Source organism: Nelumbo lutea, chromosome 6 (assembly GCF_056320005.1).
Source record: "Nelumbo lutea isolate HS-2025 chromosome 6, American lotus-T2T, whole genome shotgun sequence".
In the NCBI taxonomy this organism is placed as follows: domain Eukaryota; kingdom Viridiplantae; phylum Streptophyta; class Magnoliopsida; order Proteales; family Nelumbonaceae; genus Nelumbo; species Nelumbo lutea.
The window spans coordinates 23739532-23761565 of NC_142689.1; the positions used below are offsets into that span (position 1 = coordinate 23739532).

The window sequence follows — 22034 nt, forward strand, 5'->3', positions numbered from 1 at the left end:
GGCCCACTCAAAGAAGGCGCCGGTGAAGTCGCCGAACTGCTACCCGCGTGCTACCCGAGCTCAGAGGAAAGGAAGAAACGAGCTCGGGCGAGGTAAAAACCATCCCCATTCTCTTAGTTCCTTCCCCCCTTTCAGCGGAACTGTTGGCAGTCCCCTTGCCTAGAGATTTCAAACTCCCTTCTCTGGACAAGTATGATGGGTCATTTGACCCCAACGACCACGCCGACGCGTTTCAGTCGCAAATGCACCTCGCTAGGGCAAGCTAGTCATGCATGTGTGTGGCCTTCACCACCACCTTCAGAGGGGTGGTTCGCACCTGGTACCGAAATCTAGCTTTCGAGTCAATAAAAAGCTGGCCCCAGTTCGTGCAGATCCTCACTGCGCGCTTTGTCACCAGTAAAAGGTGTCCCATAACCGAGGAAAGTATCTTCGGGGTAATCCAAAGGGAGGGAGAACCCATCCGGAGCTACATCAAACGGTTCAATGAGGCATGCCTGCAGATCCCTTGGTTAGACCCCGTGGTACAGCTCGCCGCAGCCAAAAGGGGTGTGACGCACAAAGAATTCAAATGGCACATGATGGCCAGCCATCCAGCAACCGTGGCCGACTTCCTCAAGCTCGCGGACAAGTTTATGAGAACTGAGGAAGAGATCAACCAGAGAAACGAAGGCGGTGTTGAGAAAAGAAAAAGAGAAAGCGAGCCCTCCAACCTCGGCGACAGAAGAGGCCACAACCGAGATGCAAAGCCAAGTCGGTCGTCCCAAGCTCCCCTAGCAATTCGGACGGATTACATGCCATTGAACACAAGGCAGACCGAGATCCTGATGACGATCAAGGACGCCCTTACGTAAAGTGGTCACCTCGCCTGAAGAGCAACCCCAATGAGCGGAACAAAAATTTATATTGTAGTTTCCATAAAGATCACGGTCATAGCATTGAGCAATGTAATAATCTCCGCGACGAGATAGAATGACTCATCCGTCATGGGTACTTAAGAAATTTTGTACATTATGACAATAGTAATAAAGCAGGTCGGCAAGGGGAATGCGTGAAGGATGTCCCCGAGCCGAGCAACAGACCGGCCGAAGCCTTGTAGCGACCTCCCCCAAAAGAAAGGCCCGTCCGGGGAACCATCCACGTGATAATGGGCAGTTCGGTGGTGGCAGGATGCACTTTGGCGGCAGCAAGGACGTCAGTTTGCGAAGCAACCCGAGAGGAGCAGAACCCTCCCAAGAGGCCAAAGAAGGAAGACCCGATCTTTTTTACAGAAGATGACGCACGAGGTGTTCAATACCCCCACGACGACGCGCTCGTCATAAAGCTAAGGATCAGCGACTTTGAAGTCTGGCGCGTACTGGTAGACTCAGGCAGTTCGGCGAACATACTATTCAAATCAGCATTCGACCAACTGCACTTGCAGAAAAGCGATTTAAAACCCGCTCACACTCCTCTGGTAGGCTTCAGCGGAGAGGAAGTCAGGCCCTTGGGAAAAATAACAGTACCTGTGGAAGTCGGCACATGGCCGTGCGCGGTAAGACTCAACCACGATTTCTTGATGGTCGCGACCCCCTCCCCATACAACGCCATAATAGGGCGACCAATTACGCATATTCTACGTGCAATGGTCTCCACCTATTATCTGGTAATGAAGTTCCCCACGGACTTCGGTGTGGGGGTAGCGCGAGGCGACCAACTCGAGTCCCGCAAGTGCTATGTTGCCGCCCTAAAGGGAAAAAACAAGGCAGCTGTTGACCTCGAACTAGAGCGACCGGCGGAGCAGGGCGAGGAACGAGCTTCACCCACTGAGGAAACAGTCGCAGTCCGGACCTCGGCTATAGATCCGACGCGAACTCTACAGATCGGCGCCTCCGTCAAGGAGCCTTTGCGAACTGAACTGGTGAGCTTCTTACTCCAAAATTTAGATATTTTTGCATGGTCCACGGCAGATATGCCCGGTATTGACCCTGGCCTTATAACTCACAAGCTTAACACTGACCCTGTAGTCAGACCCATTAGATAGAAGAAACACAACTTAGCCCCGGAGCGCTGGAGGGTGGTCGACGACGAAGTCAGAAAGCTCCTCGCAGCGGACTTCATAAGGGAAGTTCATTACCCCAGCTGGGTAGCCAACCCAGTGCTGGTGAAAAAAGCCAACGACAAGTGGCGCATGTGCGTCGACTACACCGATCTGAACCGAGCTTGCCCAAAAGACTGCTTCCCCCTACCCCGAATTGACCGCCTCATGGATGCGACCTCAGTACATGAGCTGCTAAGCTTCCTGGACAACTACTCAGGCTACAACCAGATTAAGATGGACCAATCCGACCAAGAAAAAACCAGCTTCATTACCGAGTTCGGCCTGTACTATTACAAGGTCATGCCCTTCAGACTAAAGAATGCTGGCGTGACCTTTCAAAGACTTGTAAATAAACTTTTTCGGTCTTTAATTGGCACGAAAATTGAATGTTATGTAGACGACATGATCGTCAAAACATAGTTTTCGCGAGAATTAATAAGAGACTTGGATTCTGTCTTCCAAATTCTGTGTCAGTATAACATGAGACTAAACCCAAACAAGTGTGTATTCGGTGTCACCTCGGGTAAGTTCCTAGGGTACATTGTCAACCGGCGCGGCATTGAGGCTAACTCGGACAAAATATAGGCCATCCTTGATATGAGACCACCTCGGAAAGTAAAAGAAGTTCAAAGGCTAAACGGCCACATAGCCGCCCTGAGCCACTTCATGTCCAAGTCGGCAGACCGCTGCCTGCCTTTCTTCAAGGCAATCAAAGGCAAAGGGTTCGAATGGACTCGAGATTGCCAGCTCGCGTTCGACGAGCTAAAGACTTACCTCGCCACCGTACCGACCTTAGCCAGACCCGAGGAGGGCGAGGTCCTAGAACTGTACCTCTCGGCGAGTGACGAAGTGGTCAGTTCGGTATTAGTAAAACAAGTACATCAGGTCCAGCGGCCCGTCTATTATATTAGTAAAATTCTGCAGGGAGCAGAAACAAGGTACCCGCAGATTGAAAAAATTGCCTACACAATGGTGATATCAGCTCGGAAACTCTGCCCGTACTTCCAAGCTCACACCGTCGTTGTTTTAACCGACAAACCCCTAAGACAAGTTTTGCTGAAGCCCGAGATCTCCGGTAGGCTGATGAAATGGAACATCGAACTCAGCGAGTACGATCTCTAGTACAAACCTCGGACTGCAATTAAGGCCCAAGCTTTGGTAGATTTTATTGCCGAGTGCACTTTCAGCCACAAAGCCCTACAGGTCGAGCCCAAGGTCCCCAGTTCGGGTGAACCCGGAGCTCCCGAGACAATAGAATCTGAACCCCATGAGGTAGCAGCAAGTGTGGCATCTCTCCTAGTCAGGTGAAACGCGAACTGGGATGAGGAGCCCTGGATCCTTTACGTGGATGGTTCCTCGAACTAGCAAGGCAGCGGGGCTGGAATAGTCTTATGCGGCCCGGGCGGCACAAAATTAGAGTATGCACTACGATTTGAGTTCGCGGCATCCAACAACGAGGCAGAGTACGAAGCACTGATAGCTGGGCTGGACCTAGCGTGAACGGTGAAGGCAAAGCACCTGGTCATCTGCAGCGATTCCCAGCTCGTGGTCAACCAAGTTACGGGCGAGTATGAAGCACGCGAGCTCTCCATGATCGCATATTTGGCGAAAGTAAAAGAGGCCCTGCTCAACTTCCAGTCATACTTCATCAGGCAAATCCCGAGATCAGAGAACACTGAGGCCGACGCTCTGTCCCGGTTAGCCAGCACAAGTCACAACAACATGAGAACCGTGTACATAGAGGACTTACCTCAGCCTAGTATTCTCGGGGGGGCAGAGGAGGTCGCTCCCGTCCTGGAAGCAGAGTCGAGCTGGATCGACCCACTCGCGAGCTTCTTGATAGATGGAACCCTTCCTGCAGAACGCAATGCAGCCAAGAGGGTGCAGCGCCAGGCAGCCAAATACGTCATAATAGACGAACGGTTATACCGATGGTCCTACACGCTCCCCTACTTGCATTGCCTGCGACCTGCCGAAGCTGAGTTTGTACTCCGCGACACTCATGTAGGCCTGTGCGGCAGACACTTGGGGGGCAGAGCACTCGCCCAAAAAGCACTCCGACAAGGATACTACTGGCCAACGATGAAGGCAGAAGCTGTCGAGCTCGTCAGAAAATGCGACAAGTGTCAGAAGCACGCCAATCTCCCCCATCAACCTGCCTCCGACCTCAAATACCTCGCCAGCCCATGGCCCTTTGCACAATGGGGCATCGACCTCCTGGGGCCATTCCCACCAGCAACAGGTGGAAGAAAATTCCTAGTTGTTGCAGTAGACTACTTTACGAAGTGGATAGAAGCCGAACCTCTAGCAACTGTTACGGCCCAAAACATACAAAACTTCTTTTGGAAGAATATAGTGTGTCGTTTCAGGTTACCTCAGGTACTAATTTCTGACAACGGCAAGCAGTTCGAGGATATCAAGTTCCAAGAGTGGTGCCGGAACATGGGGATTCAGCAAAACTTCACATCAGTCGCGCACCCGCAGGCAAATGGTCAGACGGAAGTAATGAACAGAGCCATCCTGCGCGGACTGAAAGCACGTCTGGATCGAGCTAAGGGATTGTGGGCCGAAGAGCTACCAAGTGTCTTGTGGGCTCACTGAACAATAGAAAAAACTGCCACGGGAGAAACCCCCTTCAACCTCACCTACGGCACTGAAGCAGTGATCCCGGCGGAAATCGAAGTACCAACATTGCGACTAGAAACATACGACGATCGGACAAACGGAGATGAGTTACGCACCAACCTTGACCTACTGGACGAGGTAAGGGACCTCGCGCACATCCGGACAACGGCTTACTAGCAGCAGGTAGCTCGCTACTACAATGCCAGAGTAAAGCAATGAAGCTTCCGAGTCGGCGACCTGGACCTTCGTAAGATTATGGTGTCCGAACCTGGTGTGGGCAAACTTGGACCAAACTGGGAAGGGCCCTATAAAGTAAAGAGAGCGCTCGGGGGAGCATACGAACTCGAAACTTTGGAAGGCAAACAAGTACCTCGAGCGTGGAACATCGTGAACCTAAGGCGATACTACCTATAAACCGCCAAGCGAGATGGACGAAATCAGGTCCTATGGGACACGGTGCAAGCCAAGAACCTCGGCGTAAACAAACAAAGAAAAGGGCATATTATCAGCTCGGCAAAAAAAAAATAGCTTGCTGCAAAAGCCTCCGCGACAAAACAGGTCGCGGAAGTATAATAACCCGGACAAGAAAAGTGGCATATTATCAGTTCGACAAAGAATCAGTTCAGGACAAAGGAACACTTGGGCAAAAAGATTACCTATTCCATTGCAAGAAACAGGAGTACATTGGCCATCAGAAGGCACTTCAAAAAAAAAAAAAGATTATCTTTACATCCCCAGAGCTACTTCTTCGCCATCAGAAGGCACTTCAACAACACCCGAAGGCCCTGCCTCTCCTTCAGAGTTTGGCTCGCCATCAGCAGCATTGGTCATCTCTTGAGTTATGCGTGAGGTGGATATGGCACTAACATCGAGGTCAGGGTACGTGTTCCAGATCATCCACCGGCTCAGTTTGAACCCCCTTCTATAAGAATCCACCATCAGATCATCAAAACGCGAAGAGGCAATATAGTCTTCAACGACCTTCTTCTTGGCGTCTTCAATGCCTTGGGAAAAAATCTGCCTTTTCTCCCTAATGTCCCCTTGAAGTTACTCGACTTGATGCAGCAAATCCAATTTCAAGTCTGTCATGTGCTCGACAACGACCCCCATGGCCTCGGCATCACGCTGAGACCTCGCCTGCCTGGCCATTGCGACGCGAGCAGCCTCTTCAGTAGCATAAGCAGTCGCCTCAACAGCTTGGGTATTCGCCTCTGCAGCACGGAAAGCCTCTTCAGCAGCATGAGCGGCAGCCTCAGCAGCTCGCGCAGTCGCGAGCTGCTCTCCACTTGGGCTGCTAAGGCATGAATTGAAGAATTCACCTATCAAAAGAAACAAGTGAGCAATGACAGCAAAAGCGACAGAAAATAAAAAAGGCAAACGAAATCTAACTTACCACCATAGCATGTGTTACGGCGCGGCAGGCGACCTGGTTCAAAGGAAGATCGGTCCACGCCGCGATCTCCTCAGGGAAAATAGCCTCCCAACTCTTCTGAAGAGCGTAGTTCGGCGTCAACACGCTCCTGAACTCCCCTTGAGCTCCCGAACCCGAGGGCCCAGCCCGCGTATAAGCGGACCCAGAGTGAGCAGGAGCACTTGAGTATGTAGGAGCGCCCGTATAGGTGGTCTCAACGTAAGGCGCCCCAGCAGCTTCATGAATCGGAGTCACCTCGGGCTCCCTGGGCAGATCCTCCGGCGTGTTGTTTGGAACTTGATGCTCCTCTTCCGGGGGCAGCTCGGTACGAGTTTGCTTGGCGACCCTCTTCCTCCTCTTCATACCTTGGAACAGATGCCCCCCACGAGTTCTCTCCGCGTCCACCACACCTGCAGAAACGAGTTCGACATCAGAAAAAATAAAGGAACAAGGCAACAAGAAACCGCAGTACTAGAAACCTACCCGAACTCAGGCCGGCCGGAATAAGCTTGGCCTCCGTTAAGTAGTGATGGCACTTTAAACCTTGTCGTGCCCATTGTCGGAGGCCCTTCACCGTCTCTTTGTCGAGAGTAACACCTGAATCAGGAGCGGCCTCACCCCACCCGGTCTGAAAGGGCCATCCTTGTGCACTTCGCACACCGAAGTAGCCTCGCTTCCACGTCGGGACCTTATTAGGAAGATCATGCAGAAGCTTAAAGCCCGGGCGAGGAGAAAGGTAATGCGCCCGTCTTCCTCCAAGAAGAGAACCCGCGTGTCTCTTGAGCATCAAGATGGAGGAAAATATCTCTAAATCTAAAGGGAAATTCTGCTTGCAAAAAAGGGAGACTGTCCCCACCAGGTTCCGAATAGAGTTCGGATGAAGTTGGCCAATGGTGACACCGAAATGGTTTATGACTTCGACAAGAAGGGGGTGGAAAGGAAGTCGCAACCCTGCAGCGAGCTGCTCTCGAAAAATCACGATCTCATCAGGACCGTGTTCCCAAGGAAAGCTACCCGACGGAATAAAATATGTATACCCCCCAAGCAGATTGTAAGACATAAGTATAGATTGAAGCCCCTCGGGCGTCATGGTCGATGGACCAAACCTGTCTAGCATTTGACCTTGGCGAGAGGTAGACGCCAAACTGCCCGAAGCGGCTCAGCCCACTGGTTCATAGTCCTCGAATTCCACCTCAGGATCACTGAGGCAGTCGGGGGATACGGCTCAGTTTGTAGAACCTACGTCAGTCCTATTTGAAGAGTCGTCTGAGCTATCAAAGCTAAACATTGAGGAAAAGTGGTGGATTCAGGAAAGTACTCACCGAAAGAAAGTTTTGAAGGCTTCGGAGATGGGAACAAGCCAAAAAACCTTGGAGGCTATGTAATTAGCCTAGGTGCGAGCTGAAAAAACTTGGATGTGAGCTAAAAAGTTGGACGCAAGCTCAATAGGCAAACCGCAGAAGTGACAAATCAACTAGGGTCCCCCACTATTTATAGCTACAGTAACCAAGAACCGATCGTACAGATCAAAGACGATCCGACGGCCCACATTCGCGCTGGCCGCACGTCCCCTGAGGTCGAGACGTGATTGGCGCACATCCTTCCGAAAAAAGCGAAACGTCGGCACACGTTGTTTTGAAACCGACGTCGCGCTGACGCACGTCTTTCTAAAACTGACCGCGCCGCACGTCTCCCTAACAAATGCCAGCGCACGTCCAACAGTGGTGCGCTTTTTTCAAGTTTGAATGACCCGCTGTCACGTCTTAGCGGCACAAATTTTTGAAATTCAAAACGCGCGCGGTCAACCATCAACATTTATTAGGCACGTTTCCCGCCTTCTCAGAAACCAAAGAACCCTCGCAAATGCAACCCGCGCATTCAAGGTTCAAAGGATGGGACAAATCCACCTACTACCTCGCAAAACTCCCCGCGCCAGGGCAAGACCCTTGCACGAGGAGTGGGGGGCAATTGATGAAGGAAGATTTGGCCCGACCTCACAGTTATGTGACACGTTGCAAAAACAACAGCTTGGCACAAAAGCGAGCCTAAGGCGCGAACACCAAGGGGAGACACCAGTGGACCGAACTCCTACTGGGGTCCCGAACTCACCCTTGGCCCCAAACCAGAAAGTAATCAGAACTGGCCTACCTTGTAGCAGTTTGGGATACAATTCACCGAACTGGCCAACCTTGCAACAGTTCGGGATTCACCTCGCCGAACTAGCCAACCTTGTAACAGTTCAGGGTACACCTCGCTGAACTAGCCAACCTTGTAACAGTTCGGGGTACATCTCGCTGAACTGGCCAACCTTGTAATAGTTCGGGGTACACCTCGCCGAACTGGCCCGCCCTATACATACCTCCGAACTCAAGACTTTGCCTCGCTCACCAGTCCGCGTGACCTTCCGAGCACCAAAACAAAACAAATTGTATCATGCCTGAGACTGAGGAAGTCCGTACCCGAGGGTGTTGCACCGGACTGACTTGGGATCTGACGCTTGACGGCCGCACTCTAAACGGCTACCTGCCACTGCCACCCAACACCCGACACCGCCATCTCCAGTTAGAGAGACGGTTAGGCAGTGACGGTTCTGTCCCAACAGAAAGGACGGCGGCCGAATTGACAGATGCAAGGGTAGTCATACCCGACCTGACAAGGGCCTCGGAGTGAGTGCGCAAAGTGATTATAAAACCCCCTGCCCCCAACAAACAAGGTATGTGAACTTTGTGCTATCTGATCTACAATTTGCCTTTGAGAGATTACTGACTTGAGATTCGGAGTTATCACACCGGGTTCCCCCCTGGAACTCTCATCTTCCCCGTTTCAGGTCCCCCGATGCTCCAGCTCAGAGGCGAGTTCATTGACAACTAAGACCAACCGGGTTGCGCTCCATCAGAAGCCTTGCATGTTCAAAGTATATGCATGCTAATAAAGTGGCCACCTCTTCACCTATAGAATAAATTTTAGGGTTTAAAAAAATAGCCAGATGTCCTACCTCTCAGAATTTAATGTATCGGTGAGCCTAAACCATGGTTGGAGAGAATCTCAACAAGAATGGATCAAAATTAATAGGCAACCCGGGCATGGTTACTGTGGGGGTCGTGACTCGACTGTGGGGAATTTGCTGTGGTTTCCTGTTGGCATGGGACAAAAGATATTTCTTTCTTCTTTTGTCCTTTTTTTTTTCCCAGGAGCCACGCCATGCATGGGATTTGTTATAAACTGACATCCAAAATAAGTCATAGTTTTAAGTTTTAACATCTCTATTTCATGAAATAAATTAAAGGGGTCTATCTGCATACTGATTTAAAAGTTGAAAGAGGATTTTTGCTGTTTTGCATCAATCAAAACTTAAGCTCAGTTTAGAATGAGTACAAATGCAAATATGTAGAATGCAAAATCCTGTATTTTATATGTATTTGTACTGTATACATTTTATATTTATACTCTTTTCAAATTGAGCCTTAGGGGAGATTTAAGTAATTCACCCTTATTATTTAATAATCTAATTTGAAACTTAAGGTAAAGTATTGTGTTGACTGCTTAAACTTGAATAATTAAAATTATGTTGAGTTAATTGAGGTAATTAAGCTAATTAATTTAGTTAACTTGATCAAAGTAATTTAGTAGTGCTAGTTAAACGCGTCATTACTACATAAATTTGCATTATCTTGATTGACAAGTATATCATATAAAATATAAAATATAAAAAACGAATGTCAACATATAAGAGGCTTGCAAGTAAAATGAAGTATACAACATGAAAGAGGATTGTAGACTATTATTGAATTGATCCCCTAATGAATCGGTGTTTTGGACTCTGTGCTCCGGCAACAAGACAGCCCACAAAGGTGCGAAACATGCCATAAGACTGCGTTTGCAATCAGTGTCAAATGTCATCAGTGTATTTTACACATATTACGTTTTACACTGAACCAGAAAGTGATTGTTTTTTTTTTTTTTTAAATAGTGATATATGGAAGAGTGTAAAGTTTTATATTGATAAAATCGATGTAATTTTTATATCGATTATAGACATAAAACTACATTCCATCCAAATACATGTAAAACTGAAACAGAATATAATTTTATGTTGATAATAATTACACCATCTTTCCAATACATACAAAACCGAACAGATGTCTTAATTTACATCACATCCAAATGCAGCCCAACTGTTTCTACTACTCATATATGATCATCCACTCCTATTTTATTTGTAACAGCTCAGTTGATATGTTAGCTGGTAGTGGGGTGGGGTTATTAGTGTGATGCCTATTACCAAATACCACAAAGAAAAAAAAAAAAGATTGTGTAAATTAGAAAGAGAGAGAGATTGTGTAAATTGGAATTCTATGTTTTATCTAATTCATGGTGTCAGGCTACTCTGAATGACGACAATAATACAAATCTCCAAATCCTAAAAGTATTTCTGAAAATCGTAGAGGTACTTTTTTATTTATATAACCTTAATATCCCCTATATTATTCAAATACTTCCTCTACCCATGGAACTAACTCATTAATATCCCTATCCCCTTCCAAGAAGAAAAAATTGACCGCTCATCTCAAAGAAAAATAAAAAATAAACAAATTGAATGGTTGATAGAAATTCGTTCAAGAGAAATCGGACATGGCTGGCCTACAAAACTTAAAATCGTGTATTGATAATTGATAACGGATTTGTTTATAAAAGTGCTGGACATAAACTTTTTTTTATAAAATTGGTTAATGTATTTAAGGTTATTTAATAGTTCTGTTGAGGTTGGGGATGAGATGGTGAGGCTTATAACGACTTATTTTAACCCTTCGCAACCTATAAAATAGATTAGGGATTTAGTATTGGATCAATCAAAACCATTGAAAGAGAAGAAAATGGACTGGTTAACAACTACAGGCTCAGTGTACTAAATGAGAAATATTCGATCTGATTGCAAGATGCTAGCGAATAAATAAATGAAAAGCTACGTTGTCTTTGGTATTGAATTTATTCTCCCCAATAAGAAGACATCTCAATCTTAGTTCTTCCTCTGTAATATGTAGGTCCACAAAGATCACTGGACCATTAAGCTTGAAGAGGTAGGTAGGTATTTGGTATAATAGCAACAGCCAGCAGCCTGTTTTTGTTAAATCTGAGTTTAGGTTGGAGATCTCTCTCTAAAGTCTGAAATCTAACCTGGCAAGGAATCGCTAGCTCCAAACCCGCTGGCTTGAATTCCAACTGATTTTAGTTGGGATATTATCCAGACTGTTCATAATTGAGTCTTGAATTGAAAAAAGAAGGGGAAGGTTGGTAAGGTTTCTGGCTGGTGTGTTGTCTGAAATTTAGATCGGCACCCCACAGTACCTCCCAGCTGTGTATAAGGAACATCTCCCCATGATAAGTAGGGGATGTTCTCAATGCATGTTGAGATGTGTATGTGGGGCATTTATGGGGGGTCGATGTAATACTGTGCTCTATGTCCAAAAAATATAAGGCTTTTCATGCACAAGGATCTAATAAATGGTTTACGCATCCATAATTTAATAATGGATATGGCACTGAATAGAACTGAATGGGGAAACGGGATTCATGTAGCTGATCCATATACATTGGACAAGGTTTAGGAGCTTAAGCCCAACCAAAATCAATCAGATATGGCCTGCAGTGGGTTTCCTATCTATTAAGGTCAAGGTAGAGCGCTCACATCTGTTACCCCCATGAAAGCTATCTACTCCTACCAACAAGACATTACAAACACACATTGGGAATATGTCCACATGAATGAATGATAAGTTGCGGATGTGTGGCACAAGTTTTGGATTTGGTTTTAAGCCCCATTCAAGTTAAGGATAGATGCTTGTTTGGGTAACATACACGTTCTTTTATACATTCCGAAAGGGTTCAATTTACAAGATCTATGACCAGTTTACAAGTACTGATTATGATTCATCAATGGAAGAGAGAGAGAGAAAGAGAGAGAGAGAGAGAGAGAGAGAGAGAGAGGTGTCTGTGTTGCTTGATAAAAGTACTACATCAGACCCCCACCATCAGGAATACTTTCCAGGGCTTGATATGTAAAAGAATGGGAACCCAGTTTCTGTGGAGTGTGGGTGTAGTTGGGTGATATACAACAGCTAACAGGTGAAAGCTTGTCAAAGCCTTGCATGTTACAGCTCCGGTTCCTTGTTGGCCACTGACTTTTTTCGAGTCTGAATTTAGATATCAGAAGCCTGCGTGAAAGTTCAGTTTTTCTTCATTGGAACGATAATGCACATATGGGTTTAAGGCCCAATAACCTGCGATGAGATCTTGGGTCGCTTAGGCTATATTTGGTTTGAAGGAAAAGGTAGGGTAAAAGAAGGGAAAGAGAAGGAAAAGGTTTGGGTTGTAAAGGTTTCCCTACCTTTCCTTATGTTTTCCTTCAAACCAAATAGCATTAGTGAATCCCATAAATCCACACGACTAGCAAGAAGACCTGGGCCTGGGCCTGGGCTTCCCTATTACGTCCGCCTAAGACCACCATACTCATGCGACATTGTGACATGTGGTCTCAATGTAGGGATAAGTCTAGTGCCTTGCCCTTCCCCCTGCTAAAAAATTTCTTATGCCTTCGATACCGTGAAAATGAATCCAAGTATTAGAATACTAACATATAGAGATTGCAATGGTTGCAAACTTTGCAATTAGGTAGGGCGATGACAATCTTGCCAAGGTTTTGTCCTACAGAGCTGCCCAAGAACAAGAAAGGCCAAAGGGGAAGGGTAAACATTTCAAAGCCCAATCAGGCCCAGTCTAGGAATTGACGTTTATCATGTGTTTATTGTAATTAATGTATATTTATACACGTAGTCATGTATATATGATAGTATATTCAGTACAACTTAGAAAAGAAGTATAAATAACAATTTTATTTTTATCCATTATAAAGTAGTGGAAATATTAAAAAGAAATAAAATAAAATGTTTTTAGCTGTAATGGATGCAAACATGAATTTCAATAAAGCATATGCTTTTTTTTTATAAAAAGCCCACTTGAATGCAAATTTACTTTTTTTGTATTAATGCATTTTTACATCTTATTATCAATGTAAATATGTATTGATCTATCATTAGTCAATGCATAAATGTAATGTTGCCAAATACAAGCAAAAATGAACCAGAGTGCAAATTTATCCTGAACCAAGATTTACACTCTATTTGCATCATTTCCAAACGCAGCCTTAAGAATTGACAAGCCTTATTGCAATGGTCTGGTTTTGTGACTTTAGGCCACAAGCACTGTACACTCTTATCATATAACAGAGAATGGGCCTAGACCCTTCTTAACCGAACCTACAACTCAATTTATTGGGAATTTAGAAACAAAACAAATTAATCAACTATAAATCTATAATTTCTTTTGGAGGCCGGTACCATTAGTAACTTAGCATATTTAGCATCCTTGATTTTTTATGGGCATGGAAATGCCAGCTTATAACAGCTCATTCAGCCTCCAACTTGGTCCAAACTGATGACTGTGATGGGCAAACCAGCCTGGATTCTCAGTTAGAATCCAGATTTTGTCTTCACAAATTTGGTCTGGTTCCTTATTCAGTCTAAACTGTAAAACCACACCGAACCAAACAGTAATTGGTAGTTTGGTCTGGTTTGGCCTTTGATTTGGTTTGAGAATTTCTAAAATCGTTTTTTTTTTTTTTTGTTTAGTTTGGTTTTTTAAATTTTAGAAACCAAACCAAATCGTAAATTATATTAAACCAAATTATTAATTATATTTATTAATGCATGTGTATATATATATATATATATATATATATATATATATATATATATATATATATATGTTTGTATGTATGTATAGAACTTCATACATTATGATTGTTTGTTTTAATTTTTTACTTGCAAGTTGATGCCCAAGACGTTATTTATGTTTGAGAAAGTGTGAATGTAATTTATATAATGGTAATAAGTGATGGTTGGGCTTAGTTTGGAAGGAGTATAAATACAATTATGTATAATGCAAATGCATGCAAAATTTTATAAAATACAAAGCTTTGCACTTTATATATTTGTATTTTTACACCTTCTAAACTCAGTTTTATTGACATATAAATTTAATATTTGAATTATATTCGTTATTTTATGTAGGCATGCATGTTATTTAGGCTTTCTAATTGGGTTAAGCAGAATAGAATGGCCCAAACTGTATTAGAAACTGGACCAAACCATAATAGAACAGTTTGATCTGATTTGGTTTCTATACTAAAATGGTTGGATTTGGTTTAAGAATTTTTCAAATCATAATTTATTGTTTGGTCCAAGATCTTCCCCAGACCAGACTGTTTATAACCCTATTGGGAACATCTTCGCATGAACGAAAACATACAAGTACTGAGATGTTCTCAATGCACAGTTGAAAGTGTTGTGATTACGTGCGAGAACTGAGAACCAATTTTATGAGAAAGAAATCCGATCTATCTCTCAGTTTGTGCACATAATTGGCCAAACAATCTAGCATAAATATTAGATGTAATACTTTGCTTTCTTGGAATTTGTCGCAAGTCATCTCTTCTCTTTTCTAATCTGTGCCAAGGCAGTGAGCCCATTTCCTTGGTGTGAAAAGTGGGTCAAGCAGAAAGAACAAGACGATGAAGAAGTTAAATAAAAGATCAAATATATATATATATATATATATATATATTCAGCTTTGGGTTTTCAAAGTAGTATATCGTTTCCACTTTTCAGCTACCCATCCCCAAAATGAAGAAACCTGAAGAACATTGACACAATCCACTGACAGTGGTTGTAGAGCCCTGCTTGTTCCCTTGAGCACTGAGTTGGTGCTTCGGGTTTTGTTTCCTAGTCTGTTCCCTGTATGGTAGGATTCTTTTGATTAAGGAAAAGAAATTGGTTTTGTTGACTGGTTGGATCTCTTAAGACAAGAGATCAAGCAACAGCTCGTCTACCAAAGATCCCCAAACCTTAATTTCCATCTCCGCAGCAAGCTCCCTTTGTTCCTCCTCAAGCTTCTTCCACTGTCCTCCACTCTCCATTTCTCTGACACACACCGACCTGTCATCCCCAAACCCTCGTCCCAATTCATATTGTTTCTTCCCATCCACCCAATCTCTTGCCACCTTCAACAACTCGCATTCAAATTCATCTCCCTCTTCTGCTTGAGTTCTACCCATGATTCCATTTCTAAAAAAGTCTATCAGAAAATGTTCCATACTTGCTTTTCGGTTCTGTAATTGGCTCGATGCTTTGATATGCTTGTTGAACAATCGCATTGCTCTTTCCTCTGCCTCAATTGCTTCTTCCTCTTCATCAATTCTTTGGTATGCCGTGTCATCGTGAACAGAGATTGAGAAAGAGTCACTGGCGCACTCCACCGAGTCATCGAGCTCCGCCAAGGCAATTCGTTGCTCTAGCTCGACTGGTTCCAGTTGAGCAAGGATCTCGAACCGTCGGATCTTCTGCATAAGCTTCTGTTTTGGCCCTGTACATCAAAGACTCTTACGTCAACCTAAAATCCATGTTCTAATCCATGGCATCATTGATCTCATTGCTACCATTTCATCATTTTCATGGCCCCCACTACAAGATCCCCATAAAAGAATTCGTGAAGATATGACTATGTGATCATCAGTGAAATACTAATGTCATTAGTTCATTCTTCTCGGGGACTGAAGGAAAAATTAGTTAATGGATAAAGAAGCTCACATGATTCTGCATTTTGGCCTTGGGTGGCACCCTTTAATGTTCATGCTATAATTAATTAATTAATTAATTAATTAATAAAAGAGAGAGAGGGAAGATCAAGTGACGTACAGTCCATGTTTGAAAGACTCTGGTTAGAGGACGAATAGGTCTCAGTATCTCCATCTTCTTCTTCGAATGGGAAATCAAGCACTGAAACAGGGCTGAACTGCTCTTTCTCCTCGTACTGGCACGCACTCTGTTATTTACAGAAAGAAAAAATGTCAGACAAGTGGGAACTACTACAGCTGCTAAAAGCCTGAAACATAACCATAAACCACCAAAGAAAGAAAAGGAACAATGTTTCGAGTAAAGCCTGATCCATGCAAAATCCAGTGGATTGGATTCTTTTTTTCTTTTTTAATTTTAGAATCTGACAGGAAGAGCTACAGAATTGTAGCTTCAGTGCGAGGAAAAAAAGAAGCAAAACTGTTGGATATCAGAATATTTTATTATCTCCATTGGCATTCAAAACTCCACAAACTTACAGTCTTTTTTTGGCAACTACAGTCTGTACAGTCTTGATGTTAGAGCCCTGATAGATCCATGTCTATATAGTTAATTATAAAAAGCCGACGCCAAATAGTTCAAGGCAGAAATCACTTCAATCAGCGAATCCCATCAGAGATACAGACACACAGAGCAAAAAATAGTTAACAAATCAAACGGTTGAGCTCGCCCCAACCAAATCCAGATCTATAGGTTGGTCAGCGAGGGGCCACAGGTAAGGCCTAACAGTTGGATCTGGGTCTTGTCTTGATGTCTTGTCCTCTCTAATTTTGTTCTAATCGGTTCTATCAAATGTTTAATTAGAGCAATATCACAGAAGCTTCTTCTAAGATTAATTAACTAACTATAATTAAAGTAAGATGACACCAAACTTTTCCCTATTTTACGTAATTACAGAGTTCCATAAGCAAATCAAACCAAGTAAATCAAAAACATCAGGTCCAGGTGCTCTCTAGTCTCAACTGTAAAACAATAAAGAATTTCTTTTTGGTTTAAGAGAATTTTAACCAACGGTGTGACCGATATCAAGGAAGGGAAGAAAAGAAATCGAAGAGCTTAATACTCAAAACTGTATGAAGCCATCGGCGTTCTTCAGTCTTCACCCACCGACAGAGATGGTGGCGGAGAGAATAAAGGTTGAATCACAAGAGTACCCTCCTACTTTTTTTAATTGATATGACCAACAACCTGTCTGCCTTGACGATGAAGACGAATTCATTAGGGGGGCGTGAAAAGCTGAGATACTGATTTTAAAATGTTGTCTCTGGTAACAATAAAATTAATAGTCTCGCGAGTTTCGCCGCCGTGGATCCCGCATCCAGACAGACAGGCTGCAGGATACTTGGCTTTAAGAGTACTCGGGACCCACGACACAGTTTCTTTTGGTAATCCGAGATGTACCTTATATTTTCAATAGTAAAGAAATACTGCACACGTGAATGCCTTGGCAGACCACCTGCCTCCTCCTTTCTTCCCTAGTTATTTTCGGAACATAAAACTAAAAGAAATAGTGGAAAACAGAAAACAAGGGAAGGGATCATGAGAAAGAGGATTCAGGATTGCTTGAATTACGGAAATGTCCTTGAACTACCAGAACGATTCGAGGACTGAATCGTTAAACAAATTAGACAGTGAACAGTAGAAGTCGAATCTAAAAACGGGAAGCTTGAACAAACGTATCGAATTCAAAGCAGGTCTCACCAGCACCAGCAGACAGAGAAAATATTTTTTGCATGCGAAGCATTAAATAATAGCTCACCTTAGCATCTACAGAGTAGGTAGTTGTTGTCTCCACGGAACCCTCACCGGCTTTGTTGTTGAAAGTCTGCTTCTCCGACGATAAGCATCTTTTACTATCTTCACCGTCGTTTTCACCCAAACACTCAGAACTAACGCTGGATGACTGTAAATAATCCGACGTGAAATCGCTATCAGCCCAACTGTTACTGCTACTGGTTGTGCTGGATGAGGTGGTGGCGGTGGTGGTAGTTCTGGGGAGAGGAGAAGAAGATAAACACAACGGTTTCGCCTTCTCGTTTAGAAGAGTGGGAGAGAAATCCGAGGGTTTCTCGTTGTCTTCGATTAAGTCTCGAAATGATTTCCACCGTAGAATGTCTTTAACCCTAACAGTGACAATGATCTCGTGTTCTTCTTTGTCGGTCTTTCTCCAGAAACTCCGTCTCAATCTCCGGGAGAGGCTTCTCGGTAGGATCCCCACCTTAGGCCGGTTTTGCGGCTGCGTTGACGGAGACTTATTAATAGGGGAGAATGGGAAGTACTTTACGGCGGCAAGCACGGCCTCTGATGCCTTATGTAATGCAGAAATTGTCGTCGAGGCAGCCTTCGACCGACTTCTGACTAATCTTCGCCTTTGACTGGATTCCCTGGATTTGAAATCTATGTCGAGAAGATTTCGAACTGTAGTACAGCATGAACGTCGAGTATAGGATTGAAAGCCATTCGACGAGCATGAATTCAGATCGTCTCTGAGAAAATCTTTCAGCATCGGAGGTCTCTTGTCGATAAGAAAAGGTTTCCTCCGTATCGACTCGCTGATTGGGCCAGAACGCAACGAAGCCATGTCTTCGAGGAATTACAAACTTAGAGAAGAAAGGAAACTGGAAGAAAGTTTACCTTAGAATAGTGATATTGTTCTGGATCGATCTATGGAGATCTAGAGGGATGATGAGGAAGCAAGCAATCAAGAGAAACGGAAATGCTGAAAGGTTTGAAAGACTGAAACGCTTATTTTTAAGAAGAGTGTTCCAGTTTTCAGTAATTAGCATTTAAGATAAAACGACTGTTAGTGTAAGAGATTAATTCACCTTCAGAAACTTCAGAATCTCCTTGGAAACTTGGCGACTTTGGCAGCTTTACTCATCTGTGGTCAACAGAATCTATAAAAACCATAGGAAGCCAGAAGCAGAAAGTAGCTCGAGAGAAAAGAGAAACAGAGGATTACATAGAAGGAAGAATGGAGATAACCTTGAGAGAGAGAGAGAGAGAGAAGTGAACTACTGAAGTGAAAGGAGAACTTATAAAGGTAGGGATTTGGAATGAAAAAATGGTGAAAATGAAGGAGAGAGGTAGCTTCTGAGCTGAGGTGAAGATCTCCAAGCAGGAAATCCAGTTCATGAAGCTCTGTAGAGAAACACAGACAGAGACGCAGAAGCGTGGATGCTTCTTCTTAAGGTTTGAATATTAACTGTAGCTATTTTTTTATTTTTTCTTTTTTGTTTGTAGCGCCACGTCGGATAATTAGAGATCTTTACGATCTGAGCTTTTTAGACTTGGGAGACCGGTATGGCGGTATGTCGCGGACAAAAGTTAGAAACTATTTTGACCTAGGTAATGAGCCACGTGGATCATATCAGAAGGTTGCTCAACCACCCCTGATCTCTCACCCAACCAACGGTGCCTGATTTGCCAAGGAAAAATCTCATCAACAATACACATGCCGCCACGTCTGCATCGTATCGGAGACATTGTGGAAATAATTTGAAATGAAAGTTTTTGGGTTTGTAGCAGCGCATGCGCGATCAGATCAGTTATGATATCCCCCATTTATGCGTTCAATCAATTTTAACTTTTTGAACTTGTCGTTGCTCCCGCCTTATGCCACGCGCTGGCAAACCATTGGAAGTAGACACGTTTCGGACGATTAGACGCCCAATTCTGGGGCCCGTACACAAGAGCGGATCCGATGTTGCATTGGTTTCAAGTTGCCAGTGGACCAGTCGAGGAATCCGTGCGCTCATGTCGGCTCTCCCTCCACACTCAGCGCAGGGTTTGAATCTCATCCTGGGGAAAGGAAAATGGAAAATATTCTTATATTCCCTTCTTCTCTTTCGCTGTTATGAAAGCAACATGGGCCCACTTTCTCCCACATCCTGCAAATCCATACCGTCCAATCAAACTGGGATGCTGTGTGTGTAAATTGTTTCGATTTATTTTTAATGAAGATCAGATAATCACGTGATTAAGAGCACGATTATAGGATTAAGTGGATGTGGATTGGGTACAGTGATTATGATGGTTGCATAAATAAAGTCTGTGGGGGTCCAGAGGGTCCAGTTGCTTTCAAGGAACAGAGATGTAAATAAAGAAAGAAAAAGAAAGCAGATTACAAATACGTGACCCATGGATCTTCGCCACTGGTGGTGGTATACTGGTATTGGGCCCCCATTCTGTCAGAAAAGCTGAGCTGGTCTCTAGGATTATATATGGGCGTGGGCTTTCATGAATTTAATTGAGATCCATCGTAAATTTGTTCAATTAAAACTGAACTCCAAGGAGGGACCCGGACCCAGACCCAGAGAGAGATCAGGAAGGATTAGCAGGTGAGGACTTACGTGAATGGCGCGCACGTACGTACTATTGAAGAAAGCAAAAGCAACTCCATTTACTTAGAATGTGGAGGAATTAAACAAAAAAGTTAAGGTTACACCAGACCAATGAAAGTAGAAAAGTTAAGGTTACCCCAGACCAATGAAAGTAAAGAGGAAAAGGAGAGTTCATTTTAGCCTTAGGCATGGAGAATGGAGTTGGGGGGGGGGGGGCAACTAAAAGCTAATGTAGGCTCAACTTTAGTGGTTGTAAACAAAGACTGCCCGTGAAGGTAGTTGTACAGTATAACACAGAAACCAATGCATCATGATATTTTGAAAATTTAAAATCTGAAATAAACCCATACCCAGAGCTTACCTAAAAGTTTAATGGAAACAAGATCATGCAATTATCAAAAGAAAGGTGATTGCCTATCTTGACAATGTCATTCAGTATATTGTCATTTAGTTTTTATCCTTTCAAAGAGAAAAAGAGAGATTTCATATTGGATATGTTAAGTCACCTAATAGATTTATGGAGTCATATTTTCATTACAAAATTAAGCTCAGGTATGAAGGGACCTGAATCTTCTCTTGGGTACATGCTTGATGGTTCCTTGATCAATCTAGTGTTAGATTCTTGTTAATCCATTATAATTAATTAAATTTCCCAACCATCTTAGGTCTTGGGAGGGTGGGCTGGATGTGGACCTGACCTTTGCATTTGTCGCACAATATGTCTCCACTCAAACATGACCTGCATTCTCACACTTCTCAACCTGAGATTTTATCACTCAGTTAGCAATGACCCCTTTGTGGGCTTACAAAATCATGGAAGTAAGTGTTCCCCTCATACAATGAATAGATGTAAATTGGTAATTAAAGGCTTAGTTTGGAAGGAGTATAAATACAAATATGTATAATATAAATTCATACAAAATATAAGGTTTTGCGCTCTACATATTTGTATTTGCACTCCTTCCAAATAGAGCCTAATGCTCAATTAGTTTGGAAGAAGTATAAATACAAATTTGTAGAGTATAAAACCTTGTATTTTAGGTTTCAGCAAGCTAGGACGATCCAAAACCGATTTCTTCTTTCTATTTCGTAACTAAAAGCTAGTAAGACCAAAAGATGCATGTGTTGAAATACCCAAAACAGACCGAAAACGTTGAATTTCAGAAAGCTTCAAATAAAACTTTCTGGTATTTTCACATGATAAATAGCTAGACTGAGCCACTTGCCGAACCCCAAAAAATATCTTTTGACTATCTGAACTGTTGGATGATCTTTCTAAAAAACTAAAAAAGATACAACAACCAATAAATAGAACAAGGAAAGTTGACCACCCGTTAGCTGCTTGGTTATCCTTTGCAATTGAAGAGATTAAGGCTGTATTTGGCACGTTATTAAAAAATCAATCGTAGTGAATTTTGTGGCTCTAAAAATTAGGTTTCAATTTATAAGAATTGTTAGAACTAATTCTCTTTTTTGGCTTTGGGACTTGGTTCTTTGAAGCTAAAATCCTAAAAATAGAATGTCCTCTTCTACCCGCCCTATATTGATAGAAAAGGATTGCTAAACCTACTTTTGTGAGTAGCCCTCGATGCTTACCCTTACAACAAATTGTGTGTTTACATGTGTCCATATATAAAGTGATGTAATTATCATAACACCCCTATGTAGAAAACAAAAGCAACCTTGACATGGAGAAAAGTAAATGCAACGATGAGAGTAGGGGTGGCCACAAGCCGAACTCCTCACAAGCTAGTTGAGCTCGGCTCTGTTTGATTTCAACTGAGCTTTGAGCTAAGTTCAAGCCCAATTTATAGGCTCGTTTATTAATCGAG

At 43.5% G+C, this 22034-nt stretch overlaps 1 protein-coding gene across 5 annotated transcripts; it reads right to left on the bottom strand.

Moving 5' to 3' along the window:
• Positions 1-14746: 14746 nt before the first annotated feature.
• LOC148847958 (uncharacterized) lies at positions 14747-19018 on the bottom strand. Of its 5 annotated transcripts, none has more exons than XM_088948570.1 (4): positions 18685-19018; positions 17619-18578; positions 15923-16049; positions 14747-15590 (listed from the first exon to the last, which is right to left on the bottom strand). In XM_088948570.1, exons 2-4 carry the CDS (start codon positions 18438-18440, stop codon positions 15025-15027), a joined length of 1515 nt encoding a protein of 504 aa, XP_088804696.1. In that variant the 5' UTR covers positions 18441-18578; positions 18685-19018; the 3' UTR covers positions 14747-15024. The 5 variants fall into 5 exon arrangements, with proteins under 5 accessions (XP_088804696.1, XP_088804699.1, XP_088804698.1 ...); XM_088948573.1 differs by having other exon boundaries at positions 17619-18477; positions 18685-19006; XM_088948572.1 differs by having other exon boundaries at positions 17619-18533; positions 18685-19006.
• Between the last annotated feature and the right edge of the window lie 3016 nt (positions 19019-22034).